Source organism: Amphibalanus amphitrite, unplaced genomic scaffold (genome assembly GCF_019059575.1).
Source record: "Amphibalanus amphitrite isolate SeventyFive unplaced genomic scaffold, NRLGWU_Aamphi_draft 000140F_arrow, whole genome shotgun sequence".
NCBI classification, from domain to species: domain Eukaryota; kingdom Metazoa; phylum Arthropoda; class Thecostraca; order Balanomorpha; family Balanidae; genus Amphibalanus; species Amphibalanus amphitrite.
The window spans coordinates 875,414-900,401 of NW_024881635.1; the positions used below are offsets into that span (position 1 = coordinate 875,414).

General features: G+C 55.6%; 1 protein-coding gene across 5 annotated transcripts in view; it reads right to left on the reverse strand.

The window, feature by feature from the left end:
- Positions 1–24,988, reverse strand: part of LOC122382495 (SLIT-ROBO Rho GTPase-activating protein 3-like) — a 64,138-nt gene that overhangs the window by 10,713 nt on the left and 28,437 nt on the right. For all 5 annotated transcript variants that reach the window (XM_043367889.1, XM_043367890.1, XM_043367886.1 and 2 more), the window contains 6 exons: positions 21,016–21,098; positions 16,746–16,846; positions 11,086–11,251; positions 3,682–3,903; positions 1,827–2,177; positions 514–783 (listed from right to left, as the gene is read on the reverse strand). In XM_043367889.1, coding sequence (XP_043223824.1) covers positions 514–783; positions 1,827–2,177; positions 3,682–3,903; positions 11,086–11,251; positions 16,746–16,846; positions 21,016–21,098 — 1,193 coding nt within the window. The remainder of the gene's footprint in view (positions 1–513; positions 784–1,826; positions 2,178–3,681; positions 3,904–11,085; positions 11,252–16,745; positions 16,847–21,015; positions 21,099–24,988) is intronic.

The following is a 24,988-nucleotide window of genomic DNA, read 5'->3' on the forward strand; positions in this document are numbered from 1 at the left end:
GCCAGCTACATAAACACACACATACCCCCACGGGCGCCGGGTTATAATCAGAGCGGCCAAAACGGCCACTTCCGGCCGACAAACAGCCGCGCCGTGAGCAAGGGTCGGAGGTTTTTATCGCAGACCATCTCCGACCTGCGTGGTTACATGTAGGGAATGCTGATGGCTTGGCCTATCACTCGTTAGGGTATTTGATTTGGGACTGCAGTATTCTGTTACCACATTCAGTATTCTGCTTGCGTAAAGTATGAGCGGTGGCGATAGGGCACCGAGGGGCAGGGATATAAATAACAATGTTTCCTCATCTCATTGCTGCTGATCAGTATGCACATCAGAAACGTCGCAACTTGACGAGAGCAGGTGCAAACTAAGGTCACTGCTCGCCCATTCACAGGCAGCGAGCCAGACACAAAACGTTCTCACCTTCAAACACTCTACATGTCATCCCATATCAGACTTCTCCCTTACTCTTCCCTTTTCCCCTCCCTCTACCTCCCTCTCCCGCACACCCACCGTCATATAGAACTGCTCCGTCTCCTCGTGGTTGGCCCGCAGTTTGGCCAGCGCCACGTCCGACGTCCTCTGAGCGCCGGTGGGCCGGAACAGACTGCGCACGTCCATCTCATCCGTCGCCACCATGGCCACCAGGGAGCGTTCGGCGGTCTCCATGGTCTTCCACACCTCCTCCGTGGAGGTGCGCAGGGAGGTAATGCGCCGGCAGAGCGCGTCGTACCGCTTCTGCGTCTCCTCCTGGATCTCCGGGTCCACCTCGTACCGGGAAGTCTGTGGGAGGAGGAAGGGATCGTCAGAGAGGTTAGACGTGAGGAGGGAGGGTCAAACAAACAAAACACAAAGCCAGCCAATCACTCAAACAAACTAACAAGCTCAGAGGGTAATGCGGGACCATCAGATCGGATCAAGTGAGGACAGAATAGCTGTTGGTCATGAAAACTTAATCTGAGGAAAAGGGAAGGCAAACGACGAATAGGGTGGGTCAGCTAAATAAGTTGAAGCTCTCGAGCGATGACGAGATGACTCAATAGTTCCGGGCGATAGACTGCGGTTTGGAGGCCTCGCCGAATCAGTTAAAGTGCAAACAACAAACAACTACTGTCAAGGGGAAAGATGACACTGAAAGATGACATACGTGAGAAAGAGGAATGGATTGCCATTGGTACTCGAGATTGCCTATGGTATGTAGTCCCGATAGCCACGCTGATACATCGCAGACGTCCGCACACTCCGCCGACCAAGTCGAGTGGGAGGAACCGGCACGGTAGCTGGCCGATGATCGAGAGGAAAGCCGTCACCTCACGACAGTGACGCATGCAGCGATAACAGACTGAACGGTCGGCTCACGGTCCGAGGGCCGGTCAAATAACCAGCCCCGATCGCAGCAGGGAGGCAGCTGACAGAGATGACGAGTAGGAACATTGAGCGAACAGAGACGGGCGGCAGGCCAACCCAAACACGGCAGTGAGACACCGGAGTTCGCGAAGGGGGCCGGTCCCGAATGGAAGGATATTGGATTGGGCCGCTAAGGAACGTTTCCGTGTATCACAGAGGATCAGCAGAAGAGAGTGGAAACAATTTATCGTTCAGTTTTCTAGCGGAATGCTGACGCAAGCGTCAATGACGTTCACAGTTTACATGGTTTACATGATGTAACGGTCAATGAGTAGGTATTACTAGATTATCGCTTCCGAGAAAGGGTGGAGCATACCGTTAGCCAAATCCGCATTGCACCGTGACAAACATTATGACCAAACTACTCACAAACAACCCACAGACTCTTAACACAAACGGTTTAACACAAACACACCCACCTGGTCGCCCCGATGCGGAGTAAACTCAAACTTCTTGGGCAGCATGAACGGATTATTATTGGCCTCGATAAACTTCTGTTTATCGAGCCGCGAGTCCAGACCCGTTATGGTCTTGTGCAGGCCGTCGATGCCAGCCTTCTGTCCGGCCATGACACACTCCTGTGCCGAGATGGTCATGAGCAGGGCGCGCGCGATGCCCGTGTGGAAGCCCACGTCCATGCAGTCCATGATGTCGGAGAGGTCGTCGGCGAAGTAGCGGTGCACGGCGGCGTTGGCCGCCTCCAGCGCCAGCAGGAAGTCGTTGCGCGCCTGCAGCGCCTTCAGTCGGGTATCCTGGTACTTGTGACGCCGCTGAGGAGAAAATAAGCCCAAGTGGTTAGATAGCAAGATGCTCTGAGTACCCAAATCGCTCAACAGTGACTCGAGAGCCATAGGATGCAAGACCAACGACACACTCGTAAGGGAAAAGTGCTAAAAAAAAAACTTGCAAAAAGACAGAACATGGACACACGACGAAAAGAGGACCCCAGCCGCCCCGGCGTCTGCAACGACAGCAAACACCACCTCGTATCGTTATGTGTAAGGACAACACAGTAACGAACACAGACCAGCATAATAACTGCCAATGACGTCAGCACATCACTAACATCACATCAGCGCGCAGTAATGCACATGGCACGGTGCGGGTCGTTCATTAGATCGGCTCCAAACAGCCATCTGTCGTGGAAGGACCGCAGCACGACTCGGCTCTCACACAATGGAAACAACCCAGACACTGGCCCAGGCACTGACAGGGTGGTAATGGCAGTGGGTGGAGGTACCGGCGTCAGTGGGTGATGTCACGATAGTAGTGTATGACGCCGTCCACAGTCATACGTCAGCTGACGCAGGAGATGACAACCGATGACAGGTGATGACAGGTAATGGCAGTGATGACAGGATGGACACCACGCTGACATGACAGAGCGCCCACATGTCCCGCTGGACCACACATATTGAGACGCTCACATGGCAGGCACACAGAGACGCTACGACAGACACTATTAGCTGCTGAGAGGAGCAACATACACTGCATAGCGAGGGTGACCGCCCTGACCGCCGCGACCCTCTCATTCCTTCCCGGGTGTTGACAGTCGGGGACCGATTGGCCGTCCGGGAGCTAATATCGCGGTCGGACATCGACCGAAGGGGCGCCGCCCTCTCCGCGCCATAGCTGGGGACGACTCCGGTCCACTCGCGGCGGAGACCCTGTCTGCCGGGGGCTGAATCTATCGATCGTCCGTCTCCCAGCCCCGGAATCCCCACAGCTGAATGAAGCTCCCCTCATCCGTTACAGCTCGAGGCGGAGACTCGGCTTCTCCCTCTCCAATGCGGAGACGGCGGCAGTGGGGGCGCGCGGAGGGCGTCGCGGGTCTCCGCGGGACCCTGAACGGCCCCATCCATCATCAGCAGCCGGCGGTGGACAGCTGCAGCGGCCAGGGAGCCCCATCATCGTCCGGCGGCCCGTTAATCCGTCACCATCGCCGTCCCGGGCATCTGTCGGCCGGTACCGGCGGCGCGCCCCACGGTGACGGGTCCCCCTCCCCTCCCCTCCACCAGAGACTGGTCAGCTGATCGGCGTTCACTGACCGGGGTCCTAAAGCCGTTTGGCGGTGCTATAAACAAGTGCACAGCTCAGCAGAGCGGGGCAACGCCGCTGCCACGGACGGCGCCGCAATACAAGCTGGCAACAGACAACAGGCAGAGGCGGGTGCTATTTTTGAACGAGATGGTCATATAGTTAGAGGCCTGCTCTCGATAGTCTAAGTCAAATAGCAGAGAAAGCTGACTGACATATGGTAGTGGCGACTCTCACCTTCAGTATTTCCTTCTCGACCAGCTTGAACTTGCGCGATTTCTCCAGCTTTTCCTTTGGAATGCTGAGTTCCAGCTTGCCTCGCTGGTTCTCCACATACTGCAGTTTGTTCTCGGCATTGCTGAACTGGGTGTAGTACATGTTGTACGTCTTGGTGGACACTTGCAGTTCATGTAGCACCTTTAAAAGCTCTTCATGGGACTCGGAGCAGATCTGCCGGCACTGAAAAACAAGAGACAATCCGTTAGCGCCAGACAGTCCATGGTTCAAGATAAAAACGTACACCTCAACACAGTAATGTGCTCAGACATTAGAAATGCGGGCTGACACGGCGCCTGGCACCAAAGGCACTGAAAATATGTCAGACATGTCTCTAGCTGACGGATACATCTCACAGGTTACATCAGTCTCTCAGTGGTCACTGGTCGCCCAGCCGACCGGCGAACATCGGAAGGGCTGTCGCTGAGGCCGATAACACGGCCCGTTCGGCTGGCACGGGATGGCAGCCTACAACGTCAAGGCAGCCAGAGGAGCAATGGCGAGGGACAGGAGACGGGCGGAGCCGCGCATCACACCAGCACGCACACGCATCTATACACACGCCCACACACGCGTAAACACACACGCATGACTGCGCAGCCAGCACGGCGGTCGGCGCCCACGCTGTGCGATCTCCAGTCATTAACCAGTGCGCTGAGCTGGGTATAAACACCCGACACGGTGGTCCCGCGTGGTCGGCCCCGCGGGGCGGTGCTGCGCCCGCCGCTGACGGCGCCGCCCCCGGCCTGCCCCGGTCAGCAGAACTGCGTCCAGCGACGCCAAGCGCCCTCCGGCCGACCACTGACTGCCCATAGCGGAGCGGCGATGGAGGAACGACCCATGGATAATACATATGACCGGCTAGCGACCCAGCATCGGTCGGACAGGCCACGAACGCACCGTTCCCGTGTCAGTGACGGCTCCCGCGGCCTTGGCGTCCGCGCTGACCCGTGGACCGTGGCCGGAGAAAGTCGGAGCGTCGGCCGCCGGCGGTACACATTTGGTCCAGTGGAGCGGAGCGCCGGATGGTAGGAAGGGGCGAATAGACGGAACACCTGGCCGGAGATACACATGGCGAGAAATGCGGCTCCTCGGTGGCGTGTGGTTCTTAGTGATTAAAAACCATCTGTCATATGGATGGTCGCACCATCAACAGACGGCCTATATTGGTATATTGGTTTATTGATCTTTCAACATAAGCGCGAAGCACAGCGTCTTCGATCACTGACACACGGTCATGTACTGACGTGGAGATCAGACGCCAGTCCGGGCTCTGGCTGTGATGAAAAGTGAGTTCCATTGGCAAGCGGAACACCCCGTGACGCTGAGCGTTGTAAGCGGAAAACATGCCAACAGGTGCGGGGTTGGATGAGTTCCTAGAATGACTGCTTGATCCAGGAAATCGGTACAATGCTATCAAAGAATGCCAATCGACATTGTGCACTTGGTCAGGACGGCGAAAACAACTGCCGATGCAACTTAAACAAAAGTTAGCGTGCTGCTTGGATCGGCAGATGGAGCCATACCAAAAGTTGTAATACCGTAAAGTGGGGCTATTTGAAACGGATTTTACAGTTTTTTGCCTCTCCCTTTAAGACGGCTCATATTTCTTATAGCATGTAAATTGCAAAAATGTAGTTCTCTGTGAGCTCTTTCATATAGGTGTATTTTGGTTCAGCTAGTAACAATGACTGAGGTTATTTTTTATGTTAAAGCCTGTCTCAAATAGCCCCATAGGGTGGGGCTATTTGAGACAGTTTTAGTTGCAAGGAAATTAAAGAAAATCGGTCACGCTAGAGATAATTTTTTAAACGCCATGCATTTGGAAATTGAATTTTGATCATTTTGGCATAAATTGTTTTTCAAAGACTGTTATATGACTTTTATATTCAATCTTTTCCTTTTTCGTAGGACACTTCATTTCGGTAGGGTATAAAATTGCATCACTATATGCTAAGGCTATCATTATATGGTGTGACCCATAGCTTTCAAACTGACGGGATGATCATCAAGGACCATTTTAAAGTCATCGACAGTAAAATTTTGAAAGTAAGTTTTTGTATATAGCCCCGGTGACGTGAAAACAGATATACCGAAAGTCGGTGGGGCTATTTGAGACAGTCTCGCTACCTTATGAAGCACACTGTAATGAATCAAACAAGGCAAAAGGTTTCCCAAAACATTTCAGTGAATGGTCTGCATGATTGTTTGTTCCATTGTACATCTCCATGCGAAGAAATAACAGAAAAATGTTAAACGGTTTTGATTTTATGCCGATTTTCCTCGATCGCTGCATGCCGCAACAATTGGCCGGTTACCCTACCACATCAAGTACTTGGATAGGCTCACCTAACAGTACGTTCATGTGTTAAGTAACATTCGATGGTGTTTTTTGGTCAACCAAGGTAGACATATGTTGATTGTCGAATGAGTCAGTGACTGATGAAGCACATTTTAAGCACATATTCATCAGAATAATTAGTTTGGTCACCAGCTAAAGGGTTATTATGTTACACTACGAACATGTAAATATTGCTTGCTGCTTAAATTACCTACCATGAACCCACTGCACGTTTATGACTACGACCGATTCACCGGTGTTGCTCATGTCGAACGGTCGATGCACTTCAGGTAGATGGCGGCAAGTCTTCTCGGGTGCATCGCATCACCGTTATCATCAGCTATTTGGCATATCCGTTGAGGTTTGACCAGGTGGGCATCATCGGGATTCTGAGACAATGGGTTACGCAATCGGCAGTACCGTTAACAATATATAATATTTTCATGAAAAATGTGCTTAACCTATAAGCAAAAAGGTAGTAGCGATAGATACAGTGGCGAAGCTGTTAAAACTTCACCTTTTTTAAGTTGCAGGTAGGGGTCCTTTTCGAGCAACTTAAATTGTGCGTTTTTCTGTATTTCGTATTTTATTGCAAATTTCTTTCAGAACTCTTCGAAATTTTCAAAAAGGTTATTCAGAGCATTCATTGTTCAATTCCACATCAGCCTAAGCAAAAATGACGAAAAAACATCAAACGGTTTTCATTTTACAGCGATTTTACTATACCATTGCCTTGCTGTCTCAAATAGCCCCACTGTCTCAAATAGCCCCACTTTACGGTAAGCAGTAAATCATATTTAAATAGCAGTACCGCAAATGTACTGCTATTTAAATAGAAATAAATCTCAATTAGAATAACAGTGCTGACGGAAGAAATTCCTCTGAAAACCACAGCCACACCCGGAGATACACCGGGAAAAGTCTGGCAGGTGGTCACCGATCCACCGTCGCCACAATTCTCCGCGGCTGTCTCAGCCGCCGGCCGTCCGTGGTTCAGCCACCGCCGGCTGCGCGCACCCCTCGGCCCTCGGCCCCGTGAGCCACGCGGACAGGTAGGGACCGAGGTGGGGAGAGTCGAGGGGCGGGGTGGGGAGAGCCGAGGGGCGGGGTGACGGCGCGCGCCTCGCACCCCTCCGGCGAGCCGGCGAGCTGCCAAGTCCGGCTTCCGGTGCAAACAGAGCCCCGCCGGCCGCCGTCGGCGCCGGCCGGCCGGACCGCACGTAGGCACGCACACATGTGCGCCAGGCGTTGACCCCACACGGGGCGGGCGGCGGCCGCCGGCCGACACGGCGGAGGGCGGGCGGCGGCGCAGGTGTAGGGCGGCAGTGTGCGTGGCACGAGGTTCGCCCTCGCCCCTGGCTGTTCACCCGTATAGACGACTGGCCAGCCAGCTTCAGTACAAACACAGCGGGCGCCGGCATATTGAGAGTCAACACTGATCGGCGGCAGACAGCCGCAACTGACGCCTGAAGCCATCAGCGCAGCCGGCTGGGACAGCTGTCGTCCTCAGCCCAACACTCCACCTTCACTGAGGACGTCCGGTGTCCTCGGGTCACCCGAGAGAGGGAGAGAAAACGGCGCCACGACAGCAGCGGCGACCGCAATAACGGCAGCGTCCGCCGAGCACGTAGGCAAACAGCGGCCGACAGTCGCACACTGGCCATCAATTAGTGGCAATGGCCGGCCGACGGCGGCTGAGCGGCAGCGGCGACAGCTTGGCGGCGGGGCGGGGAACGGGACTGACTACACACTGCGCCACTCTGCCGAGCCTATCTCAGCCGTCCAAGTCAGACAGCACATGGTGCCAAGGCCGTATGCACTGTAGTCAACCTAGCATCGCAAATGAGTGGATCTTGGATCTCCATCGTCCTCTAACTCACACAGTTCACTAATCCTATCCACCTTCACAATCCTCCCACTAACGCGGGCTTAATTCCGAGCGTGTTTCAAATGACCACGCCGGCGCCCGAATCTTCATCCGCACCGGTCACCTTTCTAGCGACTTTTCTCGGTATTTAATCCGTGCCAGGTGCTGGGGAATAAGCTCGGCCGCCTGGCGAGCGGCGGGGATAAGTCGTGTCGGCTTAGAAACGGGTCCCGGTGGCCGCTCCGAGTTGACCGGTCTGTGAGGACAGCTTGCTGAGTGAGACCCCAGCAGCAGGATGTTTATGCCATCTGCGAACTCCGGAGTATTAGTCGACCATTCCATGGTCGGACCTTGGTCGATATCTGTTATATTAGGGTATGATGAACACCAGAACCGCTGTCAATCAGAGAATGAGGCAACAAACAGTTGGGTTACTCCGGCTTAAAATCAACATCGTAGATAGTGATCATACCCTCGAGACGACTTTCCGGAGACGAGCAGTGTCCAATGTCCATCCCTCAATGAACGCGCAGCAAACCCACAGAACACACAGCCGTGAGTCGGCCGTGAGATTGCTGTGAGCCGTTCGTGAGTCGGGCGGTCTGGAGGACGTCACGATCGGACCAGCCGCCGCCTGCAGCTGGTCTCCGCCTATCTCATTCCGTGCAGCACCACCTGCCAGCAGTGCCCAGCCCTGCCCGTCCAGCCGGAGGCGACGGATCGACCTTCCTACGGCAGACAAGGGCGTCCTGCGCCCGGCCGCCGCAGCCGCCCGCTCCACGGCGCTCAGAGGCCTCGGTGGGTCGACCGTCACAAGCCTGTCCTTTGACGGCGACTGGCGCGGGTGTGACACAACCCTTCACGGACACAAACAGGCCCCGACAGACGTGCGTGACACACATGACACGCACGCACCGCGGCCGACAGACAGCGCAAAGGGGCGCGGCGCCGGGCTGCCGCCGGCGGACAATAGTCCGCAGCCGCCCGGGGACAGGGGTGACGGCGCGGCGCCGGGTCACGACTCACGAGTCACACAGGCAGACAGCGGCAGCGCTGACTGAATATCGGTGGAGTGAGACCACAATGGAGTTCATCGGGCCACCAGCCGCGGGGCACCGCCAAACTCGTCAGTCGTCATGGCAGTAATCAGCTCACAACACTGGGAATAGGCCGACTCTGACCCGTCAACCCACCGATCGAAGCAAGGTTCAAGTGTCATCAGGTCGGTGACAACCACAGCGAGAGTCCACGCCGACAGCGGTCGACAGGATGGGCGACCTACTTTCAGCGCACGGGGTATCATTATCTGGAGCTGTGCCGCTCCAGAGCAGACAATTAGAGTGAGCACGGGCTCCGCTCTCGACTCTTGGAGACGCCCGGAGGCGCATCGCCGCGCGAGCTGCGTGTCACTGTGTGATTTGGGAGGCGCGCGTGTGTGATTTCGAGCCAGAGGCGGCGGCAGTTACGGCTGTTAGCTCAAAGCGCGCACTTAGAGGTCGCGTGGGATGAAGGAAAACAGACGAGTAGTTCTGAGCCAGAGCACATCGAGGCCAGTGGAAGTGAAGTCAGTACTGATGCCAGAGCTCTGTTCACCGTAGCACATTCCGTAACTGTCCCCTGAAGGGCTTCCCACAGCTAATTATCACTGATTGGTGACCGTCAGCTGCCATTGCCGGAACACAAGCTCTGAGAAAGTCCCAAAACTCATCAGCAGACGACCGAACCACCACCCTCTCTCTCTATCGACCGTAGCCCTGCGATGTCAGCTGTCACCACCTGTTGCACCACCCGCTCGAGGGGGGGGGGGGGCAGTATGAACGGCCGCGGCCACGGCTGAGCCGGGGTTGATGACACCGCCACAGGTGATACAAGGTAGGGTGTGGGGAGGAATATGAGTGATCAACTGGCTCGCCGAGCAACTTCAACGAGTCGCAGGGCGAGGCGGTAGCTGCACCCAACGTTACCAGCAAATACTCGTAACTGTCGCCGCACCCACTCACCGCTTATCAGCCTACCACAGCCCTTTCTGATCATGGCTCGACTTGCATCAGCCCTCTGTGCCGTTAGTATGCCGAGAGCACGGCGCCGTCATGAGATATGAAACGCTCAGAGGGCAACAAAGCGGCCGGCCGGCGGCCGTCACGGAGCAGCGGGCCCGACAGAGCACGATTCAGGGGTCAGATCGGCCGCAGCCGGAGCAGCGCCGACAAATACAATCCGCCGCCCCGCCCCACAAATCCCGCCACCACAATTCCGGCCGGCCGGGGGCGGTGGCCCAATTTTCCGGCCAGCGCGGCGGGCCGCATACGAACCCGACCGCCGCGCCAGGCCGGGTAGGGTCGCTGCAATGAACTGGCCGCCCCTCCGGCGGCACACAGCCTGGGCACGTGTCGGGCCGGGAATTGCATCCGCGTTAGCCGGCGGGCGGCTCTGTCTGGCGCAGAGGGTCCGCGGCGGACAGCGGTGATCGGTGGGAGGTCGCTGGGAGCGACCGGGGACGTGCAGTACCCCAGAGGGCCGAGGAGCAGCGGCCCTGGATCACTGCTGCAGCAAGCTTCCCTTGTGTCATGCAGAGTCGAAGTACATCTTTTGTTGCACTCATTATCACATGTTCCCCTGCAGCTACCGCTAAAAATTACAGTGATCTTTCTACCACGACTTAGCTTATCGACCGCAGCAATAATGCAAGCCCCGAAAGAGTGGCCCAAAGGCCGCACCAGCCACAGAGCAGAAAATACGCGTACCGGCGCTCTATCCAATCTCCCATTTGACGACGGCGCCCCAGTCGGGTGACGGACCATCAGTGGGAGTGATTTCCGTCACCTGTGTCGCGTGTAACCGTCATGGGACGCGTTACCAAGCCGGTCACCCCCGCGGCGACCGCTGACGGTCTGACAAATGAACCGCGCATACTAAGCGAGCGTTTACCGAACGCCAACACGGACCGGGAAGACCCACTTCCATACCGAGTGTGGAATCCATTAGATAGAGCCATCTCCGTCGAACCAATAGCGGAGCTGCCCACGCGACCGCGGCCAAACCGGGTCACTAAATATTACCATCACGAGAGCCGGCGCGAGAATAGATTGAACCCCGACCGGGCATCGAACGGGCGTCGATTGAGCGCCGCCCATCAGCCCACCCGCAGACAACTAACCCGCTTGTAGATGCGCTGCAGGTCGTCGCTGATGCGGGAGAGCTTGTTGGTGATGACGTTGGCATAGACGTCGCTGAGAGCGGCGCGTTCACGCGACTCCTGCCGGGTCTGGTTCATCAGCAGCTGCCAGCACGAGTACGACGAGAATAGGTGCATCTGCTCCCGCCTGCGGCACACAGAGAGACGGGCAGACGGGGTCAGAGCGGGGCACCGGGCGCAGTCAGAGCAGGCCGGGCGGACGGACAGGAAGGCTGCACGTTACACCACCGCTCAGCTCGGCTCAGATTCGGAGCGACGGATGTCAGAGCAGGCCTGCAGAGATCACAGAGGGATGGGCAGGAAGGAGGGGATCAGCGGAGCGCCCGGTCAGGTCAACGACCACTCGGTCAGCACAAAGGAAACTCGGACACGTAGAACAGACAAGTAACATGACAGCATGGTGCGACATCTCAAACGAGTCAGGATGATGTATGGGTGTCATAGGCGCGGGAGCCGGGGGGTCAGTGGGGGCAGCTTGCCCCCCCCCCCCAACTCTAGGGCCGTGGGGGCGGTGCCCCCACAACTTTGAGACGAAATACTGCACTTTTTTGCAAATGTTTTTCTTTTTTGTTGAAAAAGCCAAGGGATGAAAAATGAGTGGCCTAAAACCGGTGAGAAAACTAGATTTGGGGGTACCCTAGGTTGATCTCCATTATGGTGTGCCCCCCCCCCCCCCCAGTCTGAAAGTAGTTCCCACGCCTATGATGGGTGTTGACGAAACGTACATCGCAACACTGTAAAAAGTCGTCAAAATACCGCTCAAAGCACCTATTTTTGGTAATGCATGTTTCGCGTTTTGAGATCCGGATCGAAGAGTACTTAACGGCATGGATTACAGCGAGCACGTCCACTTTTTGCGTCTATCGCAAACAATGCCGAATCACATTCCATTCAATGTCGGGTACGAGCACCTGTCGCATTGTTTGTTTCAGTTATTGCGCATCGCATCAGTGCCATGTACCGTTAGATTAGCTGCACACATCCGCGGTCCCTTCACGCTGGCCGTGCAGGAATCCCGACGGCCTCTATGTTGGGACCAACAAACAACACATTTTCCCGGATTGGAAGTGACATTCTGCGTTACTTTCATCCCTTCACATGTAACACAGTCTTATTCACATTGTAGGGAAATGAACCGCCGTATTACATCGGCATCGTGCTGGTATTACATCGGCATCGTGATAGATGTGGTGACAACAACATTGATGACCTATCGGAGAGCGGATGACTTATGCGGCCGCAGAGTGTCCATTCTCCAGTGTCCACAGATACAAAGTGCCGAACCACGAGGCCGCCCGGTACCGCCGGACACACTGCGCGCCTGACAGCGTTCGGCGGCCACTCTGCGTTGTTTGCAGACCGCCTGCACGGTGCCGCGCCGTGCGGCTGCACACACAACAGGTTTGTCCGCGCGGCGCCGCCGTGCGCTCCGTGCATTACGTCCAGCCGCTTTGTCGGCGTCCAGTGGCGCCGCTGCAGTCCGTACACAGGGAGCGTACACAGTCGCACAGCTATGTCCGAACACACGGAACATGCCGCGCTACCAGGCGAGCTTCACGCACCAACTGCCACCAAGGCCACGACCAACGGCTTACGGCAAAATACTTCAACGGGACTGCGATTTCACGCCGCAACGGGACGCAAATTCCCTCTCAGACGTCGGAGAGGCGCAAAGGATTACCGCAGACTCCCGGAACGGCAGACTGCTTTGGTATGTCTCAGCCTCCGAGTGAGAGCACGGCATACAAATCGCATCTCAACGGCGACCCCATGGGCCGGCTGTAACTGGGCGTGAACGACAGGCGACAGTCGTCCCTGGTTCATCTGTTTCCTCAATCCTAGGTCCTGTCCGCCTTGGTCCTGCCGATAGGCCCGGCTCATCCCGGTCCGGCCAGTGACCGTCTCGCCCGTCTGGGCCACAGAGGGTGCCGCTGCGGGCCCTCAGAAGGTCCGCTGTTTGGGCCGGCTGAATGCTCCGCTGCTGGGTGGACCGTTGGCCGTCCCACGGACACAGGACCGGTCGGTGCCGCCCGCTCACTCAGACATCCAGGAGACAGTGAGATCAGTCCCATGGTCTGACAGGAACCGGTGCCCGTCCTGCTGGCTCGGGAGGGTGTGGCTCCTTCATGGTCACGGTCACGGCCGTGTCTCTTGGGCGGTCCGGGTTTAGCGCTTTGCACCCGGTGACAAAAACCTTATACAGCCGAGACAAAGGTCACGTGTATTCAATCTAGCCGAGACATCCTGATAATCAATTATTCACGATCGGCTGCTAGTGGCACAAGTCGTCATCCATTACCCGGCCAGACGACGGTCATTGTCTGCTGGTGTCACGATCAGGTTGTTCACCGTCGGGCACATCGGCGTGCTGCTAACCCTAAACTCAGCTTGACTTTAGTGATGATCAGATTCAGCAACAGCATCGGCACAGTCACCCTCAGCCATCATCGCCATCGTGATGATAATCTCCAGTACCATCAGAGCCAAGATCAAAATCACCATGCCCAGCACCAGCAGCATCACAACCCAGCCCACAGCACCAGCACCAGCAACATCACCGTCACCAGCACCAGCCTTGTGTCTGTCGTCACCCGATTCGGGTGTGGTCACCGGCCGCCACCAGTCCGTCCGCACCAAGGTCGTCCCAACACCGGCCCGGAGCCAATTAAGATGCCTCGAACACAATGTTACGGGGAGAGAGAGAGAGAGGCCCCAGTCCCGGTGAGGAAAGAGCCGGGAGAGGAGAGTCTGAAAGCTGAGTGGTTTACTGCTCAGGTAACGGATGAATATTCAACAACTTGTCCATCGTAGGCTGCAAGACAAAACAAAGTCTAAAGGTCAGTATGTTTGGGTGGTGTCTATCAAACAAAATGCGTTTGGCGGAATGCACAATAAACGGCCGAAAACGGTAGAAAGAATTAGAAGATTCCAGTCGATCGAACAAGCGATGCCGGCATTTCCAATGTCCATTCTAGCATAACTGCATATGATTTGGGCTTGCAATGCATGAGCTGTTTTGAAAACAAGATATTTTGCAGCCGTTTACAAACTGGTTCCTAATCAGTGACATCTTATGTGGATTTCAAGATTGCGGCTCAGCACAACTCCCAAAATAGCATAGCATGCACATTTACCCGAAGAAAAGAGAGATGAGATCGAATCATAGGTATTGCATAACTCACTGATGTATGCATGACGTTTGGAGATAGGCTATTGAATGCGAATGACAAAAGAAACTAGATGAGATCAATAAAAGGAGCATAAAACAAACCAAAGGCGTTCGCCGCACTAGATAATCACATCTTGGCATTGTTTATAGCGGACCTCATTTCCAGCATCCAATCAGAAGAATGACAAGCAAATGCAGCCTGCACATAGACAATAGCCAATCTGCGAAACCAATTGCATTGTCAGCATCTTGATGCTGCGGCTGATCACTGCCCAGGCGCCTCGTTCTGTGAAATATCGCCGTTATTAATTCCTTGTCTAAACTCGCACCGCTAACCATTCCTCAGTCAGATCTCTCGTCTAGGCCTCCTTCCTGCCAAATATCCCCACGTGTCTGGGTCGGGCAGCGTGACCAATCGCCGATAACCGATTCGCGACAGACACGACTCCGCCTCCTACAAGTGCCGGTTCTCACCCCACACATCTGACCATGACCGGCGCGATGACAGGCACGCCGGGTCAGCGCGCGGCGGCCTATCATTACCGTGTGGCGCACGACGCCACTATAAAGGCCGATAGCGCAGATCCAGACTGCCAACAGACTGCCAGCTGCCGACCACGGCGCGGCGGCGGCGGCAGGATAATTGAGCAGCGCGAGAGATAAGGACCCCGGGGATGCGGGCCGGCCGTCACCCCTGTGTGACCTTGAGCGGCCAGCAGCCCAGCTGCCGCCGCCGGCGCGGACAGAGGTGACACGATGACGCCATTAGATCGGCTCCCAGCGGGAGGGGAGGGCACACCGCGGTCAGAAGAGGTGCTTACTGTCGACACCGTGATACATTCCCTTTGTCTGCACCCATGGCATGACACATTACGGTGATATCGCACAGTGGGCATATCACAACACACGTGTTGTGATGTGCCTACTGATACGCCCGCGCACGTTGCACCCTGCATTATCACACATGACTCTACTTCCGGAGTACTACCCCGCCTTCTCTGCATCCGAACAGAGTCACTGACTCCGTCACGTAGTGTGACTCTGCAGTCACGCTGTGACTCGTGCATACAGCCAGCGAGCCGGTGAAAATTCGCATCGAGCACCGCCCCACCGTTGACACGGTATGTCCGGGAAACAGCGTTCGCTGAGCGCACCGCCCCCCCCCCCCCCCCCATAGCCAGGCGCATTTCTCTGCATCCTGCCAGACAATCAAAGGGTAGATAACCGGCCACATAGGGTAGATAACCGGCCACATACACAGCTGGGGACGATAGAGAGCGGCACGACGGCGGGGCCAGACAGATGCCAGACGCTTCACTCTCATCGGACAAAACATCGCGCCGAAGACTGACGAGGAAGAAACGTGCCCAGGGGAGACGAGACGCGTCTGGCGGAGTCGGGGCCGCCACACGAGCAGCGACAAAACACCAACCAAACAACGGGAGGAGCGAACATTGCCAGCGACGGGAGGCCTGAGCAGTGCTTCGAAACGGGCTGCGACTGACTTTTAGAGGCGGCAGACGTCCCCAGAGAGACCGGTGTGCTGTCGTTGCCGTGATTATCACCGCTGCAATGAGTCTGTTGTTCTCTGCCACCTCGCCCGTCCGCTGTTCCGTGTCTGCGCCTGTGCTGTGTCTGTTGCCGGTGCCGCGTCTATTGTCGTCGCTGTGTCTGTTGCCGGTGCCGCGTCTGTGCCGCCGCTGCGTATGCGCCTTTGCCGTGTATACTGCGGTCGTCGCGTCCGTTGCCGGCTACCGCCGCATCGTCTGCGCGCCGGGCCGGGTGTCAGGTGGCTGTCGGCGCGGCGGCCGCTCGTCACTCCGCCGCAAGCCGTGCCGCGGTGCCGTCGACGGGCTGTTTTTGTACGCCCGAATCCAGGCCAGCCGCAGACAGGGCGGCACGGTGCGGTCGGCTGAGCTGGCGCAGCTCTGAGGAAGCTACCGGGAGGCGTCACGGAGAGTCACACGCAGCGTGACGACCGTGACGTTACGGATGGGACCGTCACGCCAAGCGGAGTCCGCACCATCCGTGTGATGCTCCGGTGTGATAGTAGTCAGGCGGTGGGAAGCAGTCCCACCATCAGCTCAGTACGGTGACACGAACGCTAGTGCGCGCAGAGCGAGGGCGTTACACGACTAAAGCACAGGCCATATCGAGGATAATCGGATAAAGACCAGGGAGATAACCCATAATTACACCACAATCGGTCACTAACTACTGGTCAAAGTAACGGTGCCGTCACCATGAACACAATGACTCAAAGTATACCCACAGTTTATCATACAAAGCCGCTGGCAAATACGCAGTAGACGGCTCAACGAGACAACCACGAACTCAACGGCCGTAGCGAGAGTCACCCATTCGTCACGGACCGAACCTTGCGGACGGCGCGGAACCGAGCGCCGGCCGCGGACGCGGCTCGGTGGCGCCGGCTAACGGCACCACTCCTTACTTTTGTTTGAGATCCTTGTGACGTTGTGACAGCGACTTGTTCAGCTTGTCCAGACTGCGGCTGTACTCCAGCTCAACCTCGGCTCGGCGGCGGAAGTACTCCTGGAACAGACAGAGCAGCAACGATCACAAATACGGGCTCACACAGCGGCACCGGCGCCATGACTGCCGAGATTATGGGAGGGAGTACGCGTCCAGCGCCGGCCGCCGCGTGGATTTACCCACCCAAACAGAGAGCAGATGCCTCGATACGGCAGCGGCCCATCTTCTGATAGCGCCCGCACCGCCAGTAAACAGCGATACTATCGGGCGGGAACGGCACGGCACACATGACGGCGATCACAGACGGTCGTCCGGCGACTGACGGAGCACGCGCGCGAGCCGTATATGGACAGACAGGCAGCCGATACGGCGCCGTCGCTGCAGGCCCGGCCGTATACGGCCGAACGTCGTGTCACTCTCTATTATCGCAGACAGCATCCCGCTGGGAATCCATTATCAATTTCTACCGCCTAGCACACGGTCCCACAGACTGCAGGCCAACATCCACAGGCAAAAATACATTTTAGCATCAAAATGAACCTCCTTGGCATGGTGCAATGCAATAGTTGTCGACTGGGCTGAGGGAGGCGTCAACTGGAGTGCAAACGCACCAGCTATCCAAAGCTCGTTACAAACCCCCGAGTAGTAAGCATATGATAAATATGCATCACTCTCTAAGCGTTACGCCTATAAATTAGATACCAAGATCGTCCAAGATCCCACTCACGGGCCATCGGTCACCCTCGCCCACCAGCCTACACTTCAGCCAGTCCGCCCGCCCAACCATCAACTTTCCATCCAACAGCGTTCCACGCACAAATAACTTATCCGCCCTGCGACCAAGACTGGCCGCGGCGGGCCGAGTCGCGCGCTCTGCGATCCGCCGCCCAGTCGGTGGGCGGACACCACACCTGATAAACCGGCGCCCGCCACGCCTGATAAGATAATCGCCGACGCCCAATGGTTTGTTTATGTGATGTGGGATTATGCTTTCAACTTTCCTCTCGCAGAACCCAAGGGACTGTTTCAGGTATCGGGATATCTTTCCTGTCCCATTTAAAGAGTCTGATCGAGTTTACTCACGCAGCCAGAAAACATTTAACCAAGGCTATGTAAACCAGGTAGAACGCTCCCGACGAAAAACTGGGGACAACAATGAATTTAGTAACCGCGACTCTGGGGACCAAACAAACTCAGGTTGCCATGGTAACGGGGCAAATTTGGCAGGAGTACGCATCTAATAACTCATTTTTCAACGAATTGTTTTAGAAAAAAGCAAAAAGACTGGTCGGACCACTACTAGAATGAATTGCAGTTTTCATAACCGACCAGAGTTTTTATCAGACTGGCCTAAATAATATCAAAATCAAGTCCTAAACTTAGCGGCCCGTGCTGCTATAGGTTACCTCTAACGATCTGGCCCCCAAAATCGTCACTGGCTTATCAGCCAATGAGCGTCGAGTATTGTCGTACGCTGATTGGTGGGATTACTGCAGTTGTTGTTTAGAATGCTTACGATGCTGACAGCGCTAGCGAAGGTGCCTCCACTTTTCGTAATGTTAAAAGCCCGGAGCGCACCCCCCCCCCCCCTGCATTTAACTAACCAAACGTTCCACTCCTCCGAGGAACGCTGCGGCCGCAGTCACGCGAGATTCTGCTTGGAAACAATGCCCGCGGTCCGCAAACACCGCCACCCGGTCACGGAGTTTTCCCGTACGCCACGTCCGTCACTCGGGTCGCTCGGGTTACGGGTGCTCCGTTACGGGGAACAGCTTACGGTGCGGGTGGAGTGAGTAAGGTTTCAAGCGGAGAGCTGTTCGCTGGGTGGCGTGGGCGACTGACCGGTCTCGGGTGTCGCCTGCGAGGGCGGGAGAGGGCGGTCACACGCGGAAGGCAGCGCAGACTGGTTCTGGATGATGGATGGTGTCGCGATCCGGTCTGTCGCGGCGCGATGCGATCTGAGTTTTGCGTGGTGCGTCGTTGTCCTTTGCAGGCCACGACAGACGCAATATGGGTGAACAATGTGGCGCAACTTATCGCGAGCAACGACTGGACACAACGGCACTCCAGTGGCGGCGGCAGCGCGCCAAAACCGATCGGCACCGCATTCCAGTGCAGCCACTTTTCAAAATGTCACCCACGCATGGAATGCTCCGCGAGCCGGCTCCGATTTCAGCCTCGCCGGCCTACCAGAGTTCTCTGAGCGCTCGGTGACAAATGCGATACCCCTGACGGGGACTGGGCTGAGGGATCGGTACACGGCACGACGGTGAGGGGCGAGCCGGCGGCAGAGCGGCCGGCGCGGGCGGACAGCCGCCGTGTCGACGCGCCGCGCGCAGCACAGTAGCTCGTTCATCACCCCTGCTCCGGCGGGGGCGGCAGCCGGCAGCCGGCCGCCTTCCCGTAACCCATCAGCGGCTGTCAGCGCCGCACAGATGCACCGAGCGTAACCGCATCAGGAGCTGAGGCGCCGGCACACCGCAGAGGCCAGCCGGAGGTTTTCCGGTCCGCGACCGCTCTCCAAACGCGGCGCGGCAGCCGGCACGCACGACCCCGGTGCGGGCGTGGAAAGTGCCGTGCGTTCTCACACTTTCCACCGGCGAATGAGACTCGGTCGTCTCTCCCAGTCCGCTCGGCGGTGGGGAGTTTCGCGAGCTGTTTGTCTCCGTGCCGCCATCTCTCTGCCGCAGCCACGACAGCGTAACGGCGGCAGCGGCCGCCTCAGACGACTTAGCGCCGGACAACAATGGCAGAGCAAACACCGTGCGTCTGTCAGCCGGCGAGGAGACAACAGACAGCGGCGCCACGCACCGAGGCCAGTCGGCTCCAGTCGGCCCCACGCACAGACTGGAGAAAAACGACAGCACAAACTGACTTCGCCTTGGGTCAATTGGACACACCGTCAGACGGGAAGAATGCGATAACAGCCTCCCACACCCTCCTCGGCTGGTGGTGATCGAACACCCTTCTGCTGCGAGAATCGGCGGACCCCCAGACAGCATCTGGCCTTCAACCCCACCCCACCCTCCCCCGCTGCCACCACAGGGGCGCCGCGCCGGTCGCGTCACTACCGCCGCATCCGCCGCCGTCTGAAGCTCACCACCCGACCGTGGCGCCGTCGTCTCCGTCACCGTCTCCGTCAGCGAAACTGCGTCACGGGGTATTTCACGGGAACTGCGCCGTGCGACAACACATCCCTGGCAGATCAGACAGACCCCCGCCACCGCAACCGCCACCGCCGGCGACGGAGAGGGCGATAGCAGCAGTAACCATCGCTGCTGTGTTCCTAGTAACCTCAGAGCTGCTCAGGGGGTGACCTATCCTTAGCCTCCGCCGTGACGACAGCGGACTATCATCAGCGCTTCCGGACTACCCTCCGTCGCTGGTCCGTCTGCCGTCGCTCGTCCGTCCGTCCAGCGTCCGCTCACCAGTGTGAGACGGCGAGTCTGGGCGCCTTTAGAGGACAGAGAGAGCAGAACCAATGATGAAACGTTACCTGAATACGATAAATTTACACTGACGGCTCGACTGAAAGACGGCTACCAAATCAGACCGCTCTGAGTATGTTATGACGCAATGACGCGGAAGGTCGGAGCGGCGCGCACCCGAGGCGCCCCGGGTCGGCGTGCGTCGGCCGTCTATTGAAGGCCACTTTCGCCGCGGCATGACGAGCGGGAGCAGCGTGCAGCGGCCATTCCGGCATGTCGCACACGTGTGCGGCACAGGAGCACCGTCGGCGGGCCGCCAGCGGTGCACCTCGGCGGCGGGGCCAGCGCCGGCCCGCAACGCCCGCCGACAGTCCAGGCGTCCACGCGTTTTTGCCGCCACCGCCGCCGCAGCTACGGTCTGGGTTTGCTCTGGTTTGGCAGGGCCGGCAGTCGGGAGGAGAGGGGAGCGAGTGGGCGACGGGTAGGGCGTGGTTCGATCGCCCGGGTAGTCGGTGATTAACCACGGATGGAATGTTTAACACGCTGACCGCTGAAGGAAAACGACTCGAGGGACTTCGAAAAATGAGTTCCAGCTAATCACCGGCTATCAGGACTGGTCGCGGGCTCTTTGGAAGCTATTACCGCGTAATAACTGATCAGGTATATAGAAATTCTCGAAACATCTCGAATATTGTTTTAACATCTGTGTCTCGCCCCTAAGCCCGGCCCTCATGCGTGACACCGCCCTCCCAATGCACCCCCACTGACCGCCAAGCTCACTCGAACCTCCTCTCGACTCACCTGGAGTTCGGCCACGACGGCCGTCTGTGTGTCGACCCGCAGGTCCAGGCTCCGCAGCTGCTCATTGAGCTGCAGCCGCAGGTCTGAAACAGAGGAGACACAGCGTCAGCACGGCAAGGCTTCTGTTACCTGTCTACATACAGTGCAACAGCCTATTGAATGACTACTTCAGCTATCCAGTCTGCTTACACACACAAAACTAACACACATGGCTTGTCAAGACCCAGGGCTTGTGACAGTTCGTGTATAAATTAGTACCATCGCGCCTTATTCAGTTTCACGAAAGTACACCTAATATGGCGTGAGCGGTGCGATATAGCGGTCACCCACCCCAGAGCCACGCACAGGCCCCAGGCGACAGACCGATGCACACGCACGCGCCCAGAGACGGATGACCCACAGTCCAAATGTGGCGTGACTGATGGAAGACGGAACGTGCGACCTGGGAGCCGGTCCGCGGCACGCAGACGCATAGAATATCGATACGTGGGACGCACAGGACATAAACACGGTCACACACGCACACAGGGGGGACAAATGAAGGAGACACGGACCGGGCCGGCCGTTAGGTTCCGCCGCGGCTCTTCAGTCGCCGGCGGCCCCGCGCCGTGACGGGATCTTTCCCACGCCATCGGGACAGCTTTCCGGCCAAACGGCCACTCCTGAGCCCCAAACGGGCCCACGGTGACCGCTAACAGACTGAGCCGACCAAAGCCGACCGCCGACGAGCGCCGTGAGCTGTACGGGACCGGTGTTTACTGCAGCCGTGAGCCGCGACAGCCGCTGATGCCATTTACGGTTCATGTCGCAACTTCTTACATGGAATTACTTTTCTCCAAATATGGTGTTATCACAAGACCAGTCGTCGAGGTGAACAGTCTGAGAATGATGAAATGATCGAATTCAAGAAAGCAAAGGCGGACGAGGGATGAAACCAGAGCTCGGGGGAGGAAATCGGACTTACAGGAAGCACAGATAGTGAGTGGAAAACACATCTCAGTTCCATGGAACCCGACGGGAAGGAAAGCTACCACCGGTCACTGCAGGAAAGGAAAACAAAGGCCGACGAGAGGGCGATAAATTTAGCATAAACGCCCACACAGCAGGACTCCGAGTGACGTATCGACTAGAGATGCCACTTTTGAACCCGCGAACCCGCTTTCTGCGGGTTTTCAAAACCCGCAGGGTTTTTGGCGGGTTCGAGAAGCAAAACTTGTCGTGTGGCGGGTATTTGGCGGTCAGACTTAAGAACCTATAAATTTATATTTTTTAGATGCAAAACACAATGTCAAGTGCATTTGCTCAGGTTAACAATACAATATTCATCAAAACAACTTTTAAAACAGAACCAAATATAAAAATATATCAAGGTAGCACATTTCAAATGCAAAACTGAAAACAACCAGCAATAGCATCCACGGTCTAGCAATGACCAAACCAGGGTACGAGCAACAAACTACAAAGCATAAGTAAATGCTGATGAAAGCATTCCATAAAACATAAAAGAACCTGAAAGCAAACTTATAGGAAGCTGAACCATGAAGTCTATGTGCAGTGTGCACTAGATATATATTATGGAAGAATCCAGACTTAAATGAGATGTTGAAAATCAGAGCAAATGCCACATGTTACTTTATTTGCGTCTGGTCGGCATAAAAAAGAGCTATCAGCTAAACAAAATTTGATGCAATGCAAATTCATTAATTACCTATCCTACTCTATGTTCTGTCCCACCCTATATTACGAAAATAACACCAATTACCCTTACAAAAAATCAAAATATTGACTGGCATGCGGCCCAAACATAACGCAATACAAAACTGGCGCACTTCCGACATTCTGACAAGGATTGGCATTTGACTGCGTCAATTTTGGTCTCTGAGGCGAAGGAAAGCTGACATTGATGACGCCATAATAATTTTACAATCAATTTTTCTGTTTTGGTTTTTGAATACCTGAAAATAGCAATTATACATGTTACAAAACCACGCAGCTGGTCGCATTTATTTCTTTTGTCTTTTTACTTGTCATTTGTATGCCGAGAGATGACCAGCCGGAGAGCATTACCAAGACCATCTTTAAAATTATTACATTTAATTTAGTATTTACTGTCTCTTTATTTTTTAACAGGTGATTAACTCTGAATTGTAAAACTTTAGCTGTTGTGTAAAATAACTTTATCAGAATGGCACATGAATATGCATTATACAACGGTGTTTTCGCAACAAGTTCGCACTAACTACGGCTGCAATAATTTAGTCGCTGTAACATTCCTTGCAATCAGCTGTTGGTGACGCTTCTGACGCATGTTTCCAGAAACGCGTGGTTCATTGGTGATTAGTTGGATTAGTTGTCTAATTATATGATTAGTCTAATTAATGATTAGTCTAATCACTGGATACTCATTATTCAACGTGTCACTATTTATTTTTAACTGGAAATCGCATATCTTTTTATATCAACATTCATTTTGATAACAATATCATTCTAGAAGCCTAATATTGAGAGGGAGCTAGAGTGAAATTTTGATCCTCAGCCAATGCTCTGCAGGGTAAGGTGAGAGAAAGATTTTACTGAACTCTTTTCAGAAAGGAATTTCAAATGTATTGATGCATTATTCATTTTCCACTATCCAGTGTGCATTTCCTGAGGACTTAGCATAGAAATGTCAAGTTCTTACTATTTGTTTGGCTGCCTTTTTCTGCACAGCAATGAAGCAAGTAAGGTTTATATAGCCCTAGCATTGACCCAGCTGTATTTTTTTCTTGCAAAAGCAGGTTTTTAAAATTGCGGGTTTTTTGCGGGTTCGGCTCAGCCAAAATCAGCTTGCGGGTAGTTGTGGTTGGGCAAGGGGTAGCTGCGGGGCGGGGCGGGTAATGAAATTGCAAATTTGTGGCATCTCTAGTATCGACTCTCCACGACAGAAACGAGAATGGACACGACGCGTTACTTTCCTCTGCAGCCGTGTGGGGTGGACGTAAAAGACCATAAAAGAGCGCCACCGCGCTGCGAAGTGCGAACTGCACCGCAGCAATGAGTATCAATCAGTTCGTGAGTTGCCGGCGGTGCGTACCACGTCGTAAGACACCCAAACGCGGTCCGACACTTGTCTAGTAAAACACGACGGCCCACAACCGGCGCGATATTCCCAAGCTGCGGGCCGCAAACGGCCACTATCCATTCCCGTCGGGCCTGTGGGACCGTTCTGTGCGGCCGCGCCGATTGTTTATCGTCTGACGATGAAAACACGGCGGTTGGGCGTGCGGACCGTGATTTAGCCGGACGGCGGCGGCGGCGGCTCCTCGGTTTGTTTGTAAATATGGACAAACGGGCGGCCAGGCGCCGGCCGCACCCTGTCGGCTCTCCTCTGTGAACCAGCCCGCTGAGTGCCGCCGGCCCGCCGAGTGCGTCGTCCGTCACTGAAAACGAGCCTCTGCTCGCCGAGGAAAGGGCTGGATGGATGGCCGCGCGGGGTCCGCTCGGCCGTGGGGTAACAACCCAGGCCGCCGCTGCTACACAGAGAGCTGCAGCGACCGCCCAGTTTTTACCACCAGTACAGACCCTGTGTAAGTACAAACGTGAGACTGCAAACGTTCCCGAACAGTTGCCACCGAGACAGTGCGGTAATAGGGATGGGACACCCTGCTTTGGTCACCACATCAGCCAGCCAGTCCACGGGGCAGGACCGGTTCGAATATCACAGATCGGGCCGAAAATAGGCACACGTCGAGGTTGATGTAACAAACGAGCCAGCGACCCAGACAATATGAAGTCGAGTGGGCTTTTCAGATGGACAAGATACGCAACACCGGGACTGGTGTCGCCAGAAAAGGCGCCGTTTTCAGCACTCAAATCTGAAGTGGAACCAGTGAAAACACCGATATGGGCTGCCACATCACGAATTCAGTCACGGTTTCTTCTACATGGCTTCTCCATTGGGGCGGATAGCACGACTTCATGGGTTCGTTCCCAC